At 45.3% G+C, this 16220-nt stretch overlaps 3 protein-coding genes across 3 annotated transcripts; 2 read left to right on the top strand and 1 right to left on the bottom strand.

Moving 5' to 3' along the window:
* The first annotated feature begins 6713 nt into the window (after window positions 1-6713).
* On the top strand, window positions 6714-11689 carry paplnb (papilin b, proteoglycan-like sulfated glycoprotein). Its single transcript, XM_061270765.1, has 14 exons — window positions 6714-6807; window positions 7535-8554; window positions 8721-8787; window positions 8964-9073; window positions 9139-9199; window positions 9358-9460; window positions 9537-9664; window positions 9743-10054; window positions 10141-10317; window positions 10379-10529; window positions 10597-10677; window positions 10813-10963; window positions 11030-11108; window positions 11341-11689. Exons 3-14 carry the CDS (start codon window positions 8731-8733, stop codon window positions 11551-11553), a joined length of 1623 nt encoding a protein of 540 aa, XP_061126749.1. The 5' UTR covers window positions 6714-6807; window positions 7535-8554; window positions 8721-8730; the 3' UTR covers window positions 11554-11689.
* Window positions 11690-11978: 289 nt separating this feature from the next.
* On the top strand, window positions 11979-13364 carry erh (ERH mRNA splicing and mitosis factor). Its single transcript, XM_061270776.1, has 4 exons — window positions 11979-12122; window positions 12331-12418; window positions 12679-12799; window positions 12862-13364. Exons 1-4 carry the CDS (start codon window positions 12120-12122, stop codon window positions 12962-12964), a joined length of 315 nt encoding a protein of 104 aa, XP_061126760.1. The 5' UTR covers window positions 11979-12119; the 3' UTR covers window positions 12965-13364.
* Window positions 13124-16130, bottom strand: acat2 (acetyl-CoA acetyltransferase 2). Its single transcript, XM_061270775.1, has 9 exons — window positions 15992-16130; window positions 15216-15350; window positions 14959-15140; window positions 14756-14873; window positions 14501-14644; window positions 14305-14427; window positions 14086-14240; window positions 13873-13983; window positions 13124-13810 (listed from the first exon to the last, which is right to left on the bottom strand). Exons 1-9 carry the CDS (start codon window positions 16038-16040, stop codon window positions 13640-13642), a joined length of 1188 nt encoding a protein of 395 aa, XP_061126759.1. The 5' UTR covers window positions 16041-16130; the 3' UTR covers window positions 13124-13639.
* Between the last annotated feature and the right edge of the window lie 90 nt (window positions 16131-16220).

Here is a 16220-nt window from a genome sequence, read left to right as displayed (position 1 = left end):
ACACACACACACACTGATTGTATGTGGCCACGCGTCCCCGAGGAGCTGTAACAGAACCCCGAATCTAGGTCGCCGGGCTTGAAATATAAACTGCCACTCAAGAGCGGCAAATTCTTCCCTCGGATGACCCGAATGTGCGGGCAGCCAATCAGGCGCCACCGTTCCAATTCATTGGACGGACTCGGTAGGTGCTGCTGTTATGGTTAGCAACGGTTGGGTGTCGTTGCTAAGCGAAAGCAACCACGAGGACAAATTTATGGAAATGCCGGAAAGGGAAAAGCTAGCTTGATATTGAAACAAACGGCACCTGCGCTATCGCAACTTTCTACAGTAGAATCTATCCAATACAAACAGGAACGAACACACACACACACACACACATTGCAGCAGAACACCACTCATGCAGACATAAGGGGCTATTTATAAACCACTTCCTTTTATTTACCCGGCTCATTGTTCAGACCACATCTGCTGAGGGCCAAGGGCACAATGGCCAGTCCGGAGCTGACCACACACTGACACACATGGAACACACAAAGAGTGCGACAAGAGCCAGACACAAGCCGGCATTCCAAAATATCCCCAGCTTTTGTTCAAGCTCCGAGGGGGCAAGCTCCAATAGCTGACACCACCTGTCGGACAGTCGGTCGCACCAACTCAACGTCACATGGCGCTGCGGAAATAACAGCAAAGTTCCAAAAACAAAAATAGGCATTTATTTATTTATACGCCGCCAAATCCCCATGAAGCGGTTATCTCTATTTCAGTTTACGCCGTCTCTCTGCCCATTTACTCCGAGTTATTTCCGATGAGGAAAAGCGGCCCTGGAGGGTAAACAGCTCTGATTGTTATCGTCCCGACATGTCCACAGGCGAGACGTTGACGTCGCAAAGTTGGGAAAGCGTAAAACCGTGCAGGAAACCAACGTGCTATTTATTTTTTTTTACACAGCGCGGCCCGCTGCTACGAATGTTTCCCCGCGGAAGCCGCAAATATGGGCCGAGATCCACATTGTTGGGAAAAGCCACCAAATCTGGCAACACTTGGCATTTTGCAAGAAAAGTGCAAACTCAGCATAAAGACATAGGTGTTAAGAACTAGCGCGGCGGTACGGCTAGCTTTCTGAAAAACATATTTAAAAGCTGATGCATACAGCTGAGCGGCTGCAGTCTGAGGGAGTCGGACCCCTGTCCTGCTCCAGATGAGGGGGGGGGGGGGTTCAAGACGCTGCCAAACAATAAAACAAAGGCATCATAGTGCGGCTGGTGCGGGTGGGGGGGGGGGTGGAAGGAAAGTGAGAGGAACAGCTGCTGTGTGGGAGACTTGGATAAAGAGGAGTTGGTGGCGGGGTGCTTGCCATTTTTTTTTCTCAATGGCGGGGAGATAAATTACTTTGTTGTTAGGGCGAGGTCGCCGCCCTTCGCCAAGCCACGCACATACCGACAAGACCACAAAGACGCTGACCCCGTCTTCATCGACGAGACACCCGACACGAGAGATTTGGGTCCGCTCGTGTTGGTCCGTGCCAACGTTGAAAAAGGCAGCTGCTCGGCCCACGCGACCAGCTGCGAGGAGAAAAGCAGCCAAATGGAAACGTTTGCCACCGGAGCCTGAAAAACATTTACTTGAGTGACTTCAGATCACATAGCCTGCCTGCCTGCTCTCTAATTTAATAGGGCACGCTGAATAACATTGAAATGTTTGCCAACTTGCTCGCCACTGCTTTTTATATGGGTCATTATGACCCTCTGCCTTTCTCGCGTACATTCAAATGAATATACGGCCAGGAATAGCGGGCTGTATTCAAGCATGGGAGCCCACAATTTGTTCTCCGCAAAATTTTATTTCAGGATCAAGCCGAAAGAAGGTAAACGTTTAAGGTGTCTGGAACGGATTAATTGGATTTACATTATTTCCTATGGGAAATATTGCTTTGGTTTTCACACGCTTGGGTTATAAAGCATTCCGGAGCTTGGATATGAAAACGAGTGTTCTTTGAGAGCGCCGGTGCAAATGGGCCCAGTCATCAGTGTAATTGCCAGTGGAGGTGTTTTTAAATGAAGGTCTAATCTCCCGCCCAATCCCCCTTTGACAGACTTCGAAATCAGATCTGATGACATCCCAGGTCCCAACAAAGAAGCTCTTAGGGATGAACAAGACTTCATACATGATTGCTATTTTGACGTTGCAGTGGGACCTTGGTCATGTTTTACATATATAGAAATAAAAATCATCTCTACTCGGTTCGGCTAACAATACAATTGCAGCACAGAACGCGTCTGAGCATGTCGGTCTGCCGCTGCCAGTTTCAGGCGTGGAAATGTGGGCTGGACCTGAACTACCCCGTACAAACAAAAAAACATTTATATAACACATACACACCTGACTTGAACAGGAAACACGAAGCCAACGCATTTGGAAACATGAAACATTGAGCTGGAGCCTATCCCAGCTAGCTTAAAGTCAACGATGGGGTACACGCACGTGTAGCAATGGACAAGCGAGACGGCCAGCTCGTGCCGAGACCGCGCGTTTCCCTTTTCTGTGTGGCCAGCAGCAAAGAAAAAAAAAAATCACTCAGCTGTGCAGCCTAAGACACAGGAGATGATGGATGGGCGACAGCTTATCAGTCATGCACGACCACTAATTCCGTGCAGACTCACTGTAAGAAAAGGATTACAAGCAAGTAGCTACACGGAGCAGAAAAAAAAAACTCTCGTCTTGCTCGGCTTCCCTTTTTTTTTTTTTTTGGGTAATGTCAGAATATATTACCGCTTAAGGTCCCTATTCATTTTGCGTCGCCTCAATTTCTACCCCTTTTGTCCGTTTCGTCACGCCTCTGCCCTGACGTGACATGCCAGCAGGGAAGGCTACCAGCCTAAGGTCAAAGGTCGCCAACCCCAGTGCCTTCCTACTGCCTCAAGCGAGGATTTATAAAACAAGCAGATAAAGTATCATCAACAACAGGCCCGATTGCAAAACCCATGAGTCCAAATTACCTGCAAGATACGCTTCTAAGAATAACAGCCAGAGTGTGACATCACAGAACTTCAAGTGCATCTTGTAATTTGGTCCTCTGGCTCAGACCAAAGCCGAAAATGATACACGGCTTGATCCTCAGCCTTCACACAGCCAAACTTTCCCATCAGGGCAAAAAACTCAGAGTAATGTGAGTTTTGTTCAGATGAGGGGGCTAATTTGAGATTATCTTCAAGGGACAGACATGTTACACATCATAAACGCAAAGACATGGGGCAAATTCCAGCACTAAAAACATTCGTCATGGGGAAAGCGCCAAAGTGACTTGACAGCTGCTAGCGTACCAGTCATCATTTGATTTTCAAAGTGGGACAAAAAGTCTGCCAGAAGGTGTTTGATGTGTGCCCAGCAGAAATGATTCTTAATTTCATGTAGTATTGATTCCACATGACCAACAAAGTGCCTCTCCCTGATTAAAAAAAAAAAAAAAGCTAATAAATCTGAAAGATCTAACATCTGCCAAAACAGGCTGGGAAATGTTTGTTCTGTTGCTGGTTTAAAGTTACACCGTACTGGTAGAGGTTGTTGAGTCTCCGAATATGTTCTATCGAGATTTAAAAAAGAAAATAAACGTGTGATACGGGCAAAACAAACCATCATTCATCTGGCATTCGTTTAAAGGCAGATTTACTAACGCACGCATTAGCTACCACGCACCCATCTGAATTTTTAATTTTAACATGTGTATCATGTCAGTCAGGACGAGAGATAAATAATAAATGCATCGACTGTTTTTATTAGGTGAAGCCAGGTTACCATCTCCCCAGCTGTTAGCGGCTAAGCTAAGATGGGTAGAAAAAACACGGATGCTGGATTGGTTCATATTTCCTGAATGGAAACGGGGTCACAATGAGGAACCCCAGGCATGTCTATTATTCACCTCCCGGCCCCTCCTTGCTATGCCCTTTATTCCCCCCCCCCACGAAGAATGTAATTTTATTCCATTGAGGACTATCCGATACCCATCCAAAGAGATCTTTGTCTCGTGACTGTATTGTTAATTTCAATGTGATTTATACATGGCGGGATTGTTTCGTAGTCAACAATAACGCCGCCGATCCGGCGGTCCGTTTGGCCGCCTGGGCCTTGAAGGCTTTTGCATGTAATATCGGTTTTCCCGATGCGAGATGACTTCATTGTCAACTGAAGCCGCTAAAGTCCTGGCACTGATAAGCATTTGGCCTCAGGTAGCAGCCCAACACGCAAACAAAGCCGAAGCTGTCTATTAACATCGCTGACCTCTCGGCATGTCAGCGTCTCGACTTCCAGGGGAAAAAAAAAAACATTATAGGTGGTTATAATCGTTTACGCTTCGACGTGAACCGACATGTCTCATAGTCCAAATACTTTGGAGTTCAACACGAGCGTTTATGGTCTTGGCTCCTCTTAAAAAGACTCCTCCGGTTGTCAACAAATCAATTAGAACAGCACAAACCCCAAGACGGAAGAAAAACGCCCGCAGGATAACGTGTACATTTGTTTGCACGATTTGAAACAGATTGCCATCGCCATGACATTGCCGCTCGGTTTTCCCCGAGGCCGAGCTATACGTCGACCTCCACGCACAAAGAGACACCTCGGCTCACGACAAAGCTTATCTCCACCATCAGCTGGGAAATACTGGGAGTCATGCTCTGCTGACTGTGTGTGGGAGAGCCTTTGTGATAGCATACCCTGAGACAGAATGGGCTGTCGAGAGTTGGCCGGGATTAATGGACATTAGCGCATGAGGTCATGAGGAAAGCAGGAAATGCCAAAGAGGGTGTGTCATGCCATCCCGTGTAGCAGCCATACTGTAGCGGCGTTCAAAAGAGCTTATCGGAGTTCAGATCCAATGAAACAATCTAGCCCGTATTAGCTTAGCTTGAATCAACTGAGCTAGCCTCATTTAATTGGTTTCACTTTTGCTCATATGATAAATTCAATTTGTTTTGCCAAGCGGGTTGCTCAGGTAAAAGTTTCCCTCTGTCCGGGATGTTAAGTGTAAGCTCCATCCCCAACCTACTTTACAGATAGCAAACGGACGGAAGTAGGCTACCACTTTGCTAAAGTTAGCATGCAATTAGTTCACGCTGTAATGAGCTGCGAGGGGAGCGGAGGTAAAGCAGATTTCCCCTGGTGTCTGAAAACCTGCTTTCCAGCCTCAAATGAGGTCCTGGCAGAGGGCAGGAAAAACCCAAAAGGACACGAAACATGACAGCATGTGGAAGAAAAACTGGGTTGAATGCGACAACAATAACTAGGTCAACATTCCTTGTTTGGTTTTTGTCTGATGGATTGTTTGGTCGATTCGTGAGGCCCGTTTTGTTTTTTGGTGAAAAGGGCGGTAGCGACATGAAAGGCACATCTGTTCTCGTCTTCTTTGAAATGTTTCTCATCCCTCGCTCAAGCTCTGCTTTACATTACTTTCACAAGCGTTCCAAGCTAAGCGATGCGTCGGATAAACGAATGAGGTCAAGTATCCGACCGTATTGCTTCGAGGAGCTATTCCGAGGATCTTCCAACAGGTGCCCACATTTTTCCATGACAATGCCGCCATGTTTTTATTCCACCCCCTAGTCAAATCGGAAAAATCTGAACGGTGTTGCGTCGCTAACAGTACGGAAAAGTAATTCTCTGGAAGCGAGGGCGGTCCCATTGTTGGAGGAAGAAAAAATAATTAGCCATTCATGTAGCTGTACTCTTCCCCCCGGGGGACGGGATCGGGAATCCCACCCATTTACCAGAAGAAGGAAAGTGATCCCGATATAAAAGGCTTGGGGTGGAGCTCGACTGTTTGTGCAATTCCCCTTTGAAGAAAAGACCCATTTGTGGACTTTTCTTTCCAGTTCGGTCTTCTTTGGCGTCTGCAGAATATTAAACTGCAGTTTGGGGATAATCGTCGCATCTGGGATAAACCACATTTAAATGTGATTTTTTTTTTTGGGGTGGGGGGGAGAAGTTCTAAAACAGACCTTATATGATGGGGGTCAGGTCGTTGTTGCAAGTGTGTTTTTGTCCCCCCTAAAAAAAAAAGCCCCTATATCGCCAGGCACCTCTGACACTCATCTGGACCACAACAATGATTCTTTTCTCTCCTCTGCCTCACGCTTGGCTGGACTCCCTGAATAGCAAATAATCCATACTCCTGAAACCCCCTGCACAGCTCTCTCACATGCACTTTCACACACTATATTGGAATTTAAATGATCGCATGTGCCCAGCAGGCTCTCATAAATATGGGAATAATCACATGAAAGTCGAAATACAAACAATATAATCAATCACATCATTTCCAACATCGCATGCTTGACTTGATAGCAAAACACACGCAGTAGAAAAACTGGCTTGATAATGCTGAAAAGCACTAAACGCATTACAACACTGCCCTCTGGCGGATATTTGAGGGAATTACAAATTGAACGCACTTGTCAGTTAAATATGGAAATAAACTATGCTTGTAAAAGATAAATTGTCCAAAACCACCCGTCTATTTATTTAGCAAAATTGATAGTCATTCTCAATTATTTCTTTTCTTTATTACAGAGTGGAAAATATTAGCTTGCAAAAATATTTATAATTAAAGTATTTAAATAATATCACGCTTCAATATTATTTTGAAAATAAGTCTAAGGCTCAAAATAAATGTAGATAAATATAAATATTGACAAAAAATAATTTTGTCGCTTTTTGTGTGTGTTACGTGCATCTCGTGAGCAGTGGGCGAGTTCCTGAGAGGATCCACTTATCTTCCGTCTACATACGTGCACATAACAACCAGGGAAACAAGTAAGCGTTATTCTTATTTTAGCTATGTGATGTTTGATCGATTTCTTTCATTTTAGGTTTAACTGTTGCATTGATTATTTTGAATAACTTTTTTGGTTTTTCCCTTTTTAACTGTAATGTAATGCAGTGGAAAATGTGTTTTAGTTGTCATTGTGTCAATTTAGACAATTAAGAAATTGCTGAAGACTTTTCATGAATAATCGCGCATATTGTAAAAATATATAAATATGTATATATCAATTAATGAATAGTTTTAAAACCAATTTTGTTGGCAATTCTGTAGTTAAAGGGCATCGCTTGTCATCTATTGCAGAGCAAGTTGTCTTGCCTTGATAAGAGACTTGAAGTGGTGAGGTCATCCTTATCTCGACACACATTTAAAGGCTAGGCACCTTTGCAGCACTATTTTTATTATTTATATATTTATGTTTTCAAGCAATGGAAATTGGTAAAAAAAAAAAAAAATCTTTATCCCAAGGTTCGAGCAGTTTGCTGGATAGAGTCATTGTGATAGAATGACTGCTCGGTATTCAATATAAAGGAGAGCAAATGGCAAGATTGGTTGCATTGCGACAAGGTGCGATGATGCACCTGAGTGTCAAGACTGTGGGCGGCTGCCGGTCCGTCTGGACGGTGTCGCTTGGGATAGAAATGGATTAGAGGTCGGCGAAGCCCCCCCATGGTGCACCAGATTAGCTACAAATTGAGTAATTCACTTGTCTTCCAGCTATCAGTCATGGAAGAAGACTCAAAGACAGAACCAGAACCAGAACCGGAACCAGAACCAGAACCAGTGGCGGGGACGTCGGCGGATTGGACGCTGTCGGAATGGCCGCCGGCGGAATGGAAGCAGATGAAGGCGGACAGCAGTCAAGTGGACGGCACCGAGATGACGATCGAGATGACAGCCCAGGGTTTGAACGAGCTGATGGACAGCATGGAGAGCATGCTGGCGGACGTGGAGCAGCTGAGGAGCCAGTGCAGGGTCCAGGCCCAAGAGCTTCTGGCAGCTGCCATGGATCTGAAACAGCAGCAGGATGAACTGAAGGAGAGCTACCAGGAGATGGCTGCCGATATGAATGAGATCATGGAAGCCCTGGAGGGGGTGTGCATCAGCAAGAGCACCTTCGAAGCCAGCGAGAAGGACACCGAGAAGCCAAACGAGTAGTTTTCAAGGCCACAAAATGACTTTGCGGGAAAAGAATGAGTGTGAGCTTTAAGCGGCAGTGAGATTTTTCTTTTTTTCCCGTAATGATGGTTTGGCTTGCATTTTTCTGTTTCCCCCAACAATTATGGCGCCACAGCACTTCTTTTAAACGCTTCTCTTGAAATGCATTCAAATAAACAATTTAACAGTGTTATTTTAACTGACCTTGACTTAATCAATCCATGAATCTGAAAGCGTGTTTTTTTTTTTTTAAATTCCGATAATGATGCGGTCTGACTAAACACACTATTCCAAAAGACATTTTTTTCTCCCTCCTCCTCTCTTTCTGCACGAGTCTCCAGACTATAAACACCCCTTTAACACGTAAATGACATGTTAAATCTGCCACAGGCGTGGTATGAAGCGTTATGGTTGAACTCGGACACCTGATTGGCTGCGGTGCGGCGCCAAGAGGGAGGAAGACTATAGAAAAGCGGCGGGCGTGTGTGTGTGTGTGTGTGTGTGTCACTTCACTTTTAAGAGCACATCTGGACTGCTGAGCTACTGAATTCCTACCATTTGAGCGTTCTCTTCCAGAAGGTAAGAAGATCAGAATAATAGTGCAATATTGCCAAAAGTATTGGAACCGATGGCATTTACATTTAAAACGGAGTCAGATTTTTTTAATTTGTGCAGGAAAAAGAAAAACGGTTATTACGCTTGAATGCGTATGCAGTCAAAAATAAATTATTCGATGTTTTTGCAGTGTGCTAAAAATGGACACGCTGAGGGTCTTGGCTCTGGTCCATCTTCTGGCTGTACCCGCCTTTACAGTGAGTCTCACATCTGGTAATGTTTGACATGGGGGATTTTCGGAACAGTATGTTCCGAAAATCCACAAAACGTGCCAGCGATATTGCTCTACGTGCTCAACTTGTACTTGCAGGATATTTATAATATTATGGGAATGATTAAAATTATTGTTTTCGAAATGTGTCTGCACTTCTAGCAATCACAGACGCTCCAGGACCACTGGGGTGAGTTTGGGCCCTTTGGACCCTGCAGCCGCTCTTGCGGCACGGGAGTTGCAATGAGGACGAGGGAATGTATCACATTGAGGTAACGCACAGGTTAGCCCGCTATTGAAATAATTAAGCTAATTATTATTAATTAAAAATTTTTAGGACGGATGGAGGTCATAACTGCAAGGGATCATCCAAGTCTTTTCAGCTCTGTAACCTGAATGTGAGTATTCAATTTGGAATATACATAGTACTGATATTACCCAGACAATACAATCAAACAAGGAAAGAGAGAAAATCATTGTTGGAATATCGTAAATGAATCAATCATCCAGGTAGAGACGATAAAATGTACCATTCAACGGCTTCTCCTGTTTGTAGGAGTGCCCGGTGGGATCCAGAGACTTCCGAGAGGAGCAATGTTCCCAATTTGACCGAATTTTCGTTCAGGGGAAACATCACACATGGGTGCCATATTACGGAGGTATGCGGCGTCCCAAAAAAAAATCGAATCGCTCAAATACTCGGTTACAAGAATGAAGAATGTTCCGTTTCTGCAGCCAACCCGTGTGAGCTGAACTGCATCACCCGAGAACATAACACCGTTTATCGTCACCGGCCCAAAGTGGTGGACGGGACCTTGTGCCACGTGGGCCGAAATGACATCTGTGTGGACGGCATGTGCAAGGTGAGAACAGAAAGGATTTCATCTTTGCAAAGCCTCATTAAATATTTTTTTGTCTTTATCATGTGATGGATCTTCCAGGCAGTGAGCCAAGGGGTTATTTTGGGTCTGGAAGATGTCCCACAACCAGAGTACTCGGCTCCCACTGACACCGCTCACCCCGACGGGACCCGAACGTACGAGTATAGAGCCAACGCTTACGCTGCCTGCTCGACTACTTGCGGTGGCGGGATGCAGTATCGCACCGTGGAGTGTTGGCTTCGGGACCAGCTCGACTCCCGCACGGTGGCCGAAAGCTTCTGCATCGATCAGGGCCTGCAGAGGCCTCAGTGGCAGCAGGCGTGCAACACCGACTCGTGCGGAGCAAAGTACAGAGTCTCCGCCTTCTCCCAGGTTGCTATCTAGAAACATTCGCGAGGAAGCTAGCCGGCCCGATTTCAGCTGGCTAATCTCTCCGTTTTGATTGGCTCGCCGGGCAGTGCTCGGTGACTTGCGGGGCGGGCCAGCAGACGCGAGAGGTGACCTGCGAGGGCGCCGAGGGTGAACGTCTGGACGACAGCGCCTGCGCCGCCTTCGCGAGACCTTCCTCGGTCCAAGTGTGCAGGAGACCGGCCTGCCGCGGGCACGTCACATGGCACGTGGCCTCCTACGGATTGGTAAGCGGAATGGGACAAGCCTTATTCTTGACTTTGAATTCTTGAAATTGCATTTCTGCAGTGTACTCGCAGCTGTGGCGGCGGCGTGAGGGAAAGGCAGGTGGGCTGTTTCGACGGCAGCCTGACCCCTTACCCGGTGGTCAGGTGCGGGATTACAAGGAGGCCCGTAACTGTGGAGGAATGCAACGTACAGCCCTGCCACCAAGCTCAAAGTCAGTCAAGTGGCCAAACACTCTTTCGAGGAAGTTGTATTTACTTGATGAATATTTTCTTCGCGAGGTGTTCCGAGTCTACAGAGTCCAGGGTTGCATGAAAGCACCACGACGGGATTTGTACCCTACGTTCCTGCAACTCCATCATGTGTGTAGTCAATTCCTTTTTTTGGTATTTACAACCAGTTTGTCATAAGAGGGAAAAAAAATATCCCGGATCTCGGATCTTCACATTACAAAATCTATGACATTCATATATATCGTTTCTCTTCATCCGATCCAGCGATCAGGCCAAACACTAACAACAATCCCAACGTGAGAGTAAACGCTCCCGACTGCGCCCGGTCTTATTACGGCTGCTGCCCCGATGGTCGTAGCGCCGCCAGCGGGCCGGGACTTGAGGGTTGCGCCCGACATGACTGCGTAAACAGCAGGTAGATATTTTGGTGGCAATTCTACAATGCAAATAAATGTAATCCTGACATGCCTTCCATTTTTAGATATGGATGCTGTCTGGATGGGGTCACTGCTGCTAGCGGATTTGGGAGAGCCGGATGTTCTGAATACCAAACTACTGTGGTAAAAATAATTGTTCTGTTTCTTTTCTATTTGTGTGATGAAACAGTTAAGATATATTTAGCACATTTTAATTTTGAGGGCCTCATCATGCCTATAAAAATATCCTCAATTTTTTGCAGGTGCATTATAGTCAAAATGGATATATTTTAAGTGTTTGAAACACAAGCACCCAAAAGACTCGTTCCCTTCGAAAATATGATTCAGACTGTATTTACCTTTGATTCCTCCGCAGCACACAAGCCATCCAGTCCGTCTTGTTCCACACGGTGCCTGCTCGCTGCCACGTTTTGAGGGCCCCTGTGATACCTGGAAGAGACGTTTCTATTACAACGCGAGCACTGGCAGATGCCAAGAGTTTTGGTTTGGAGGCTGCCAGGGCAACAATAACAATTTTGCTTCTCTCGGGGAGTGTCAGACGGCATGTGAGACCGCAGCCGCATACTAACAATTGAAATGCAAAGGGTGCATGATGTGATAGTGGCTTGCTTCATCTCTTTTTTTTATCCTGGTAAAAAAAAGTTTGACTTTGTTGTCTATAATGGCTCATCTGCAAGGAACAAAATAAATACTCTTCCATCTTATGCTTCTAAGGTCCCTTTTTATTTTCAAAGTCACAGTGTTTGAAAAAAATTCTGTAATCACAAACTATTTGACACATATATCACATAGATGCTGTAATTCAGTTTGGTGGTACTTTACAGTTGAAATGTTTCCAATGTACTAATACCATCAGAAAAAAATAAACAGTAAAGTACACTTAATTGATATAATAATAATAATAATAATAATAATAATAAATTGTATATGAGGACTACACTCTTACTTTGTAAACACTTTGTTTTGAAATCGTTTCTCTTAATACAGGAAATGCCAAGACGTCACTTCCTGTCAGTATCTTAATGTAAACAGCATCAAGGCAAAGAGGGATTTGCAAATCGTATTTGTCGTGCCGTTTCATCTCAGATTTGTCGTGCAGGAATTAGAATACATTCGTTTAATTTAAACTCCAACATGGTGAGTGAACGCATTGTTTTAGGCTTTAACAAATGTGCATCAAATGAAGTGAACGGGCAGCTGCAGCTACGCTAACGAGCTAGCTGGCTAACTGGGTCAAACGTGCTGTGCAAACCAAACACAAATAAAGAAAATAATATTGCTTCTCTACTCGTCATACATATTTTACGATTCTTGTCTCACCTTTCGACTTTTGTCCATTTCCTAGTCGCACACGATCCTGTTGGTTCAGCCCACCAAGAAACCCGAAGGCCGAACGTATGCGGACTACGAGTCGGTGAATGAATGCATGGAAGGTCTGAAAGTTTCACCATGCTAATCTCGCTAAAATACAACCTGTGACTTAACTTGTGTGGTGAAAGTTTGCCAACTGACTGCCAATTTGCTAATGATCACAGCTGAACAATGTTAGAAACTCATTCGGCTTCCGTAGTTTCAAAGCACGACCCCTCTGGCTCAGGATGCGTCCATTAACATGAATGAGAATTTGTTTTATGATGCGAAGGGAGCAACAAGGAATTTTCTAAGCTCTTTCCCATGTGCATATTTCTCCCAGGTGTGTGCAAAATGTATGAAGAGCACCTCAAGAGAATGAATCCAAACAGCCCGTCCATCACATACGACATTAGTCAATTGTTTGACTTCGTTGACGACTTGGCGGACCTGAGTTGTCTTGTGTAAGTGTCTTAATTGAATGAAACACAATATGCATGATTCCAATTTTGAATTTCCCCCCCAGTTACAGAGCGGACACTCAAACGTACCAGCCGTACAACAAAGACTGGATCAAGGAGAAGATTTACGTACTGCTGAGACGTCAAGCTCACCAAGCAGGGAAGTAGCGAGACGAGTTGCCCCTTGTTCTTCTACATGCATCTCAAAGGAGCACACGGGGACAAATATACGTTTCCAGTACTTTGAGAGGATGTCCATATCGATTTCGTGGAAGGTCTGGGTCACCAAGCTGAGGCATTCTAGTTTCTAAGCAAATTCACATTCAGTTTGTATTTGATGTTTTTATTTAATGTTTTTTTTACATGCAGTGAAATTTCAATTGTAATTTTGATGGACGGACTTTAAATTTACAAAAGTTGTCATGTTATTCAAACTACTTTTTTCTTTCTGTTGATGTTGTAAACGTTTTTTACATTGTACAGGATTCCAAGGAACCAGCAATGTGGCTGTTTTCAAATGTGATCATTTTGGTATAGGAACTGTTCTTTAATAAACAACTTAACAATATGACGTGTTTTGGTTCCGTCTTAGATGAATATTCACATAAGCTCATCTTATGGCACGTATCGTTCTTCTAGAGTCCATTCATATGGAATGTTGAGTTACAAGCGACCATACTCTCTTAGAGAGAACATCTAAAGTTCTTAAGTGTTAGTAATTACGTACCTAGGGACATTTATTCAGCTCTATTAGTGAGGGGGCTGATACTTGCCATCACATTTGATAAGGTTGAGGTCCAAACTCACCACACTGAGCAATCTTGAAGTGTAAACAATGTGACATCAGAGCCTCTCCACGCACATGGCGATGCCCATCCCTCCGCCGATGCAGAGGGACGCCACGCCTGTCCGGCCGCCGGTCCTCTGGAGCGCGTGCAGCAGCGTCACCAGAATCCTGCAGCCCGACATGCCGATGGGATGACCCAGTGAGATGGCGCCGCCGTTCACGTTCACCTGTAGCGGAAAATGAGTTTCATGCCCACGTAGAATCTTTTTTAAAAAAAATGTAATGGTACCTTTTCTTCTTGCAAGCCAAGCTCTTTAACTACGGCAATGGACTGTGCGGCGAAGGCCTCGTTGATCTCAAAGAGATCAACCTGGTCCGGTTGCCACCCTGCCTTCTCCACCTAGAAAAACACCATTAGAGAATAAATCAGCATTTTTTTGATAGCCCATTATTATTATCTCGAAAACAAGCAAATTCAAATAAACGAGTGTCCACTTCTCACCGCTTTCCTGATGGCGGGTATGGGCCCAGTGCCCATGATGGACGGGTCGAGCCCAGCTTGAGCCCACGACACAATCCGGGCCATGGCTTTGAGGCCTCGCTTTGAGGCCTCCGATTGGCTCATGAGTACGACGGCCGCCGCGCCGTCATTGATACCTACAGAGTGAGAAAGTCCTCAAAGATCAAGCTCATTTACATCGGTGTACAACGTACCACTCACCTGAGGCGTTGCCGGCGGTGACGGTGCCGCTAGCGTCTTTCGCGAAGCACGGCCTGAGTTTGGACATGCTCTCAAGATGGCTGCCGTGGCGAGGGAACTCGTCCACTTTCACTTCCACCGCGCCTGCAGAAGTGCAGGGGAAAACAGCAGGAACATTACCAGCTAATCTCAGTGAAATAAAAAAATTGTTACATGCCTTTTCTGGACGGAACCACAACTGGGACAATCTCCTGAAGGAAGTATCCCGCTTTCTGAGCCGCTTCCACCTTATTCTGCGACCGGACGGCGAAAACGTCCTGCGCTTCTCGACTGACGTCCCACTGCTTGGCCACATTCTCGGCTGAGAGCAGCAAAAAAAAATTATATCATAAAAACCTGACATTTAAACAGAGGGTGTGTAGACTTTTTATATGCACGTCATACGATTCCACTCATTTTGTACGGAGCCCACCTGTGATGCCCATATGGTAGCCATGAAAGGCGTCGGTCAAACCGTCGGCTACCATTGAGTCCTGCAGGGAGGCGTCGCCCATTTTCACTCCTGCCCGCATGTTCAGTGTGTGAGGAGCCTGAAGAGGGAAAACAATGATGTCACACAGCTCCTTCACGAATTTACATTTTGTTTCAAATTGAATCAACTCGTGCAATCCTCACCCTGCTCATACTCTCCATGCCTCCTGCCACCACCACAGCGGACTCTCCGGTCTGGATGGACTGAGCCCCCAAACAGACAGCTTTCAGCCCAGAGCCGCACACCATCTGGCAGCTCCACGCCGGGACCGAGAAGGGGATGCCTGCACCGACACTGGCCTGACGCGCCGGATTCTGCCCGTGACCTCCGAGACAAAAGGACAGATTCAATTGAATTAGTGACCGGACGTTCACCAAGCCAATCATACTCACGGAAATACCTGCCGTCAGGACGTGCCCCAAAATGACCTCGGACACGTCTTCTGGCTTCACTGCAGCCCGCTTCAGGACATCCTTAATCACCACGGAACATAGATCATGCAAAGGCACCGTGGACAGAGAACCATTCAAGGACCCTTTGGAGAAAAAGAAATAGAAATGGAATATTGTAACATATCCTACTCGACATGCATTCAGATTTTTTATTTGAGGACAGTGTAGTTCGACTTGGTTAGCTGGTTATCATTAATTGATATTCACTGTCAATGTCAAATATTAATAAATATGATGGTAAAATAAAACGGAGAAATATATTTCGCATGATGTAAGAATAGATTGTTATTATTCTTCCACAAAAATGCAAGACTAAACAACTTATCAGTCAAGTTCATGTGATGGTCCAATGTGCTCCCATGTTGTCAGTAACCAATCACATCGTGCCATTTCCGTGGGCCTATGACTATTGAGCCAATCACAGCCTTTGACCCAGAGAGGACAGTGGATGTAACCAATAGGAACTCAGCGTGACCCAACGTCACGAAATGCTTATTGATTAAACTTTCAATATTTGCTAGATATGGTTAATTTACAAACATTTGACACAATTTAAAATATTTAATAGAAATATTTTGACGGTGGCTTCTATGTGAATAAATCGCGAGGTCGACGAGAAAACGACGAGCAACGGTTCATATCAATTCAATGAGAAAAACAATTAAAATGGAGGAAGTCGCTTTTAAATGAATGAAAGTAGGGGGAAAAAGTGTGTGTACTTTACCAATTGGTGTCCGCGCGGCAGAGACGATGACAACGGGCTCTTTATCCATGTTGACTTGGCTGCAGTCTGCTGCTCTTTGCTATGACAGTCCAGTTTTCCTGTTGTGTGCAAACAGCAGCTGATTCGGTGCAATTCTGCGCTATTACTGGACTAGAACAGCACGCCAGCGCCACCGTGTGGCGTGGAGCTCCTGTTATGGATCAAAGGCAGCCATTTTTTTTATTTATAT

Source organism: Syngnathus typhle, linkage group LG22 (assembly GCF_033458585.1).
Source record: "Syngnathus typhle isolate RoL2023-S1 ecotype Sweden linkage group LG22, RoL_Styp_1.0, whole genome shotgun sequence".
Lineage (NCBI taxonomy): Eukaryota > Metazoa > Chordata > Actinopteri > Syngnathiformes > Syngnathidae > Syngnathus > Syngnathus typhle.
This window is presented reverse-complemented; position numbering and strand designations above follow the sequence as displayed.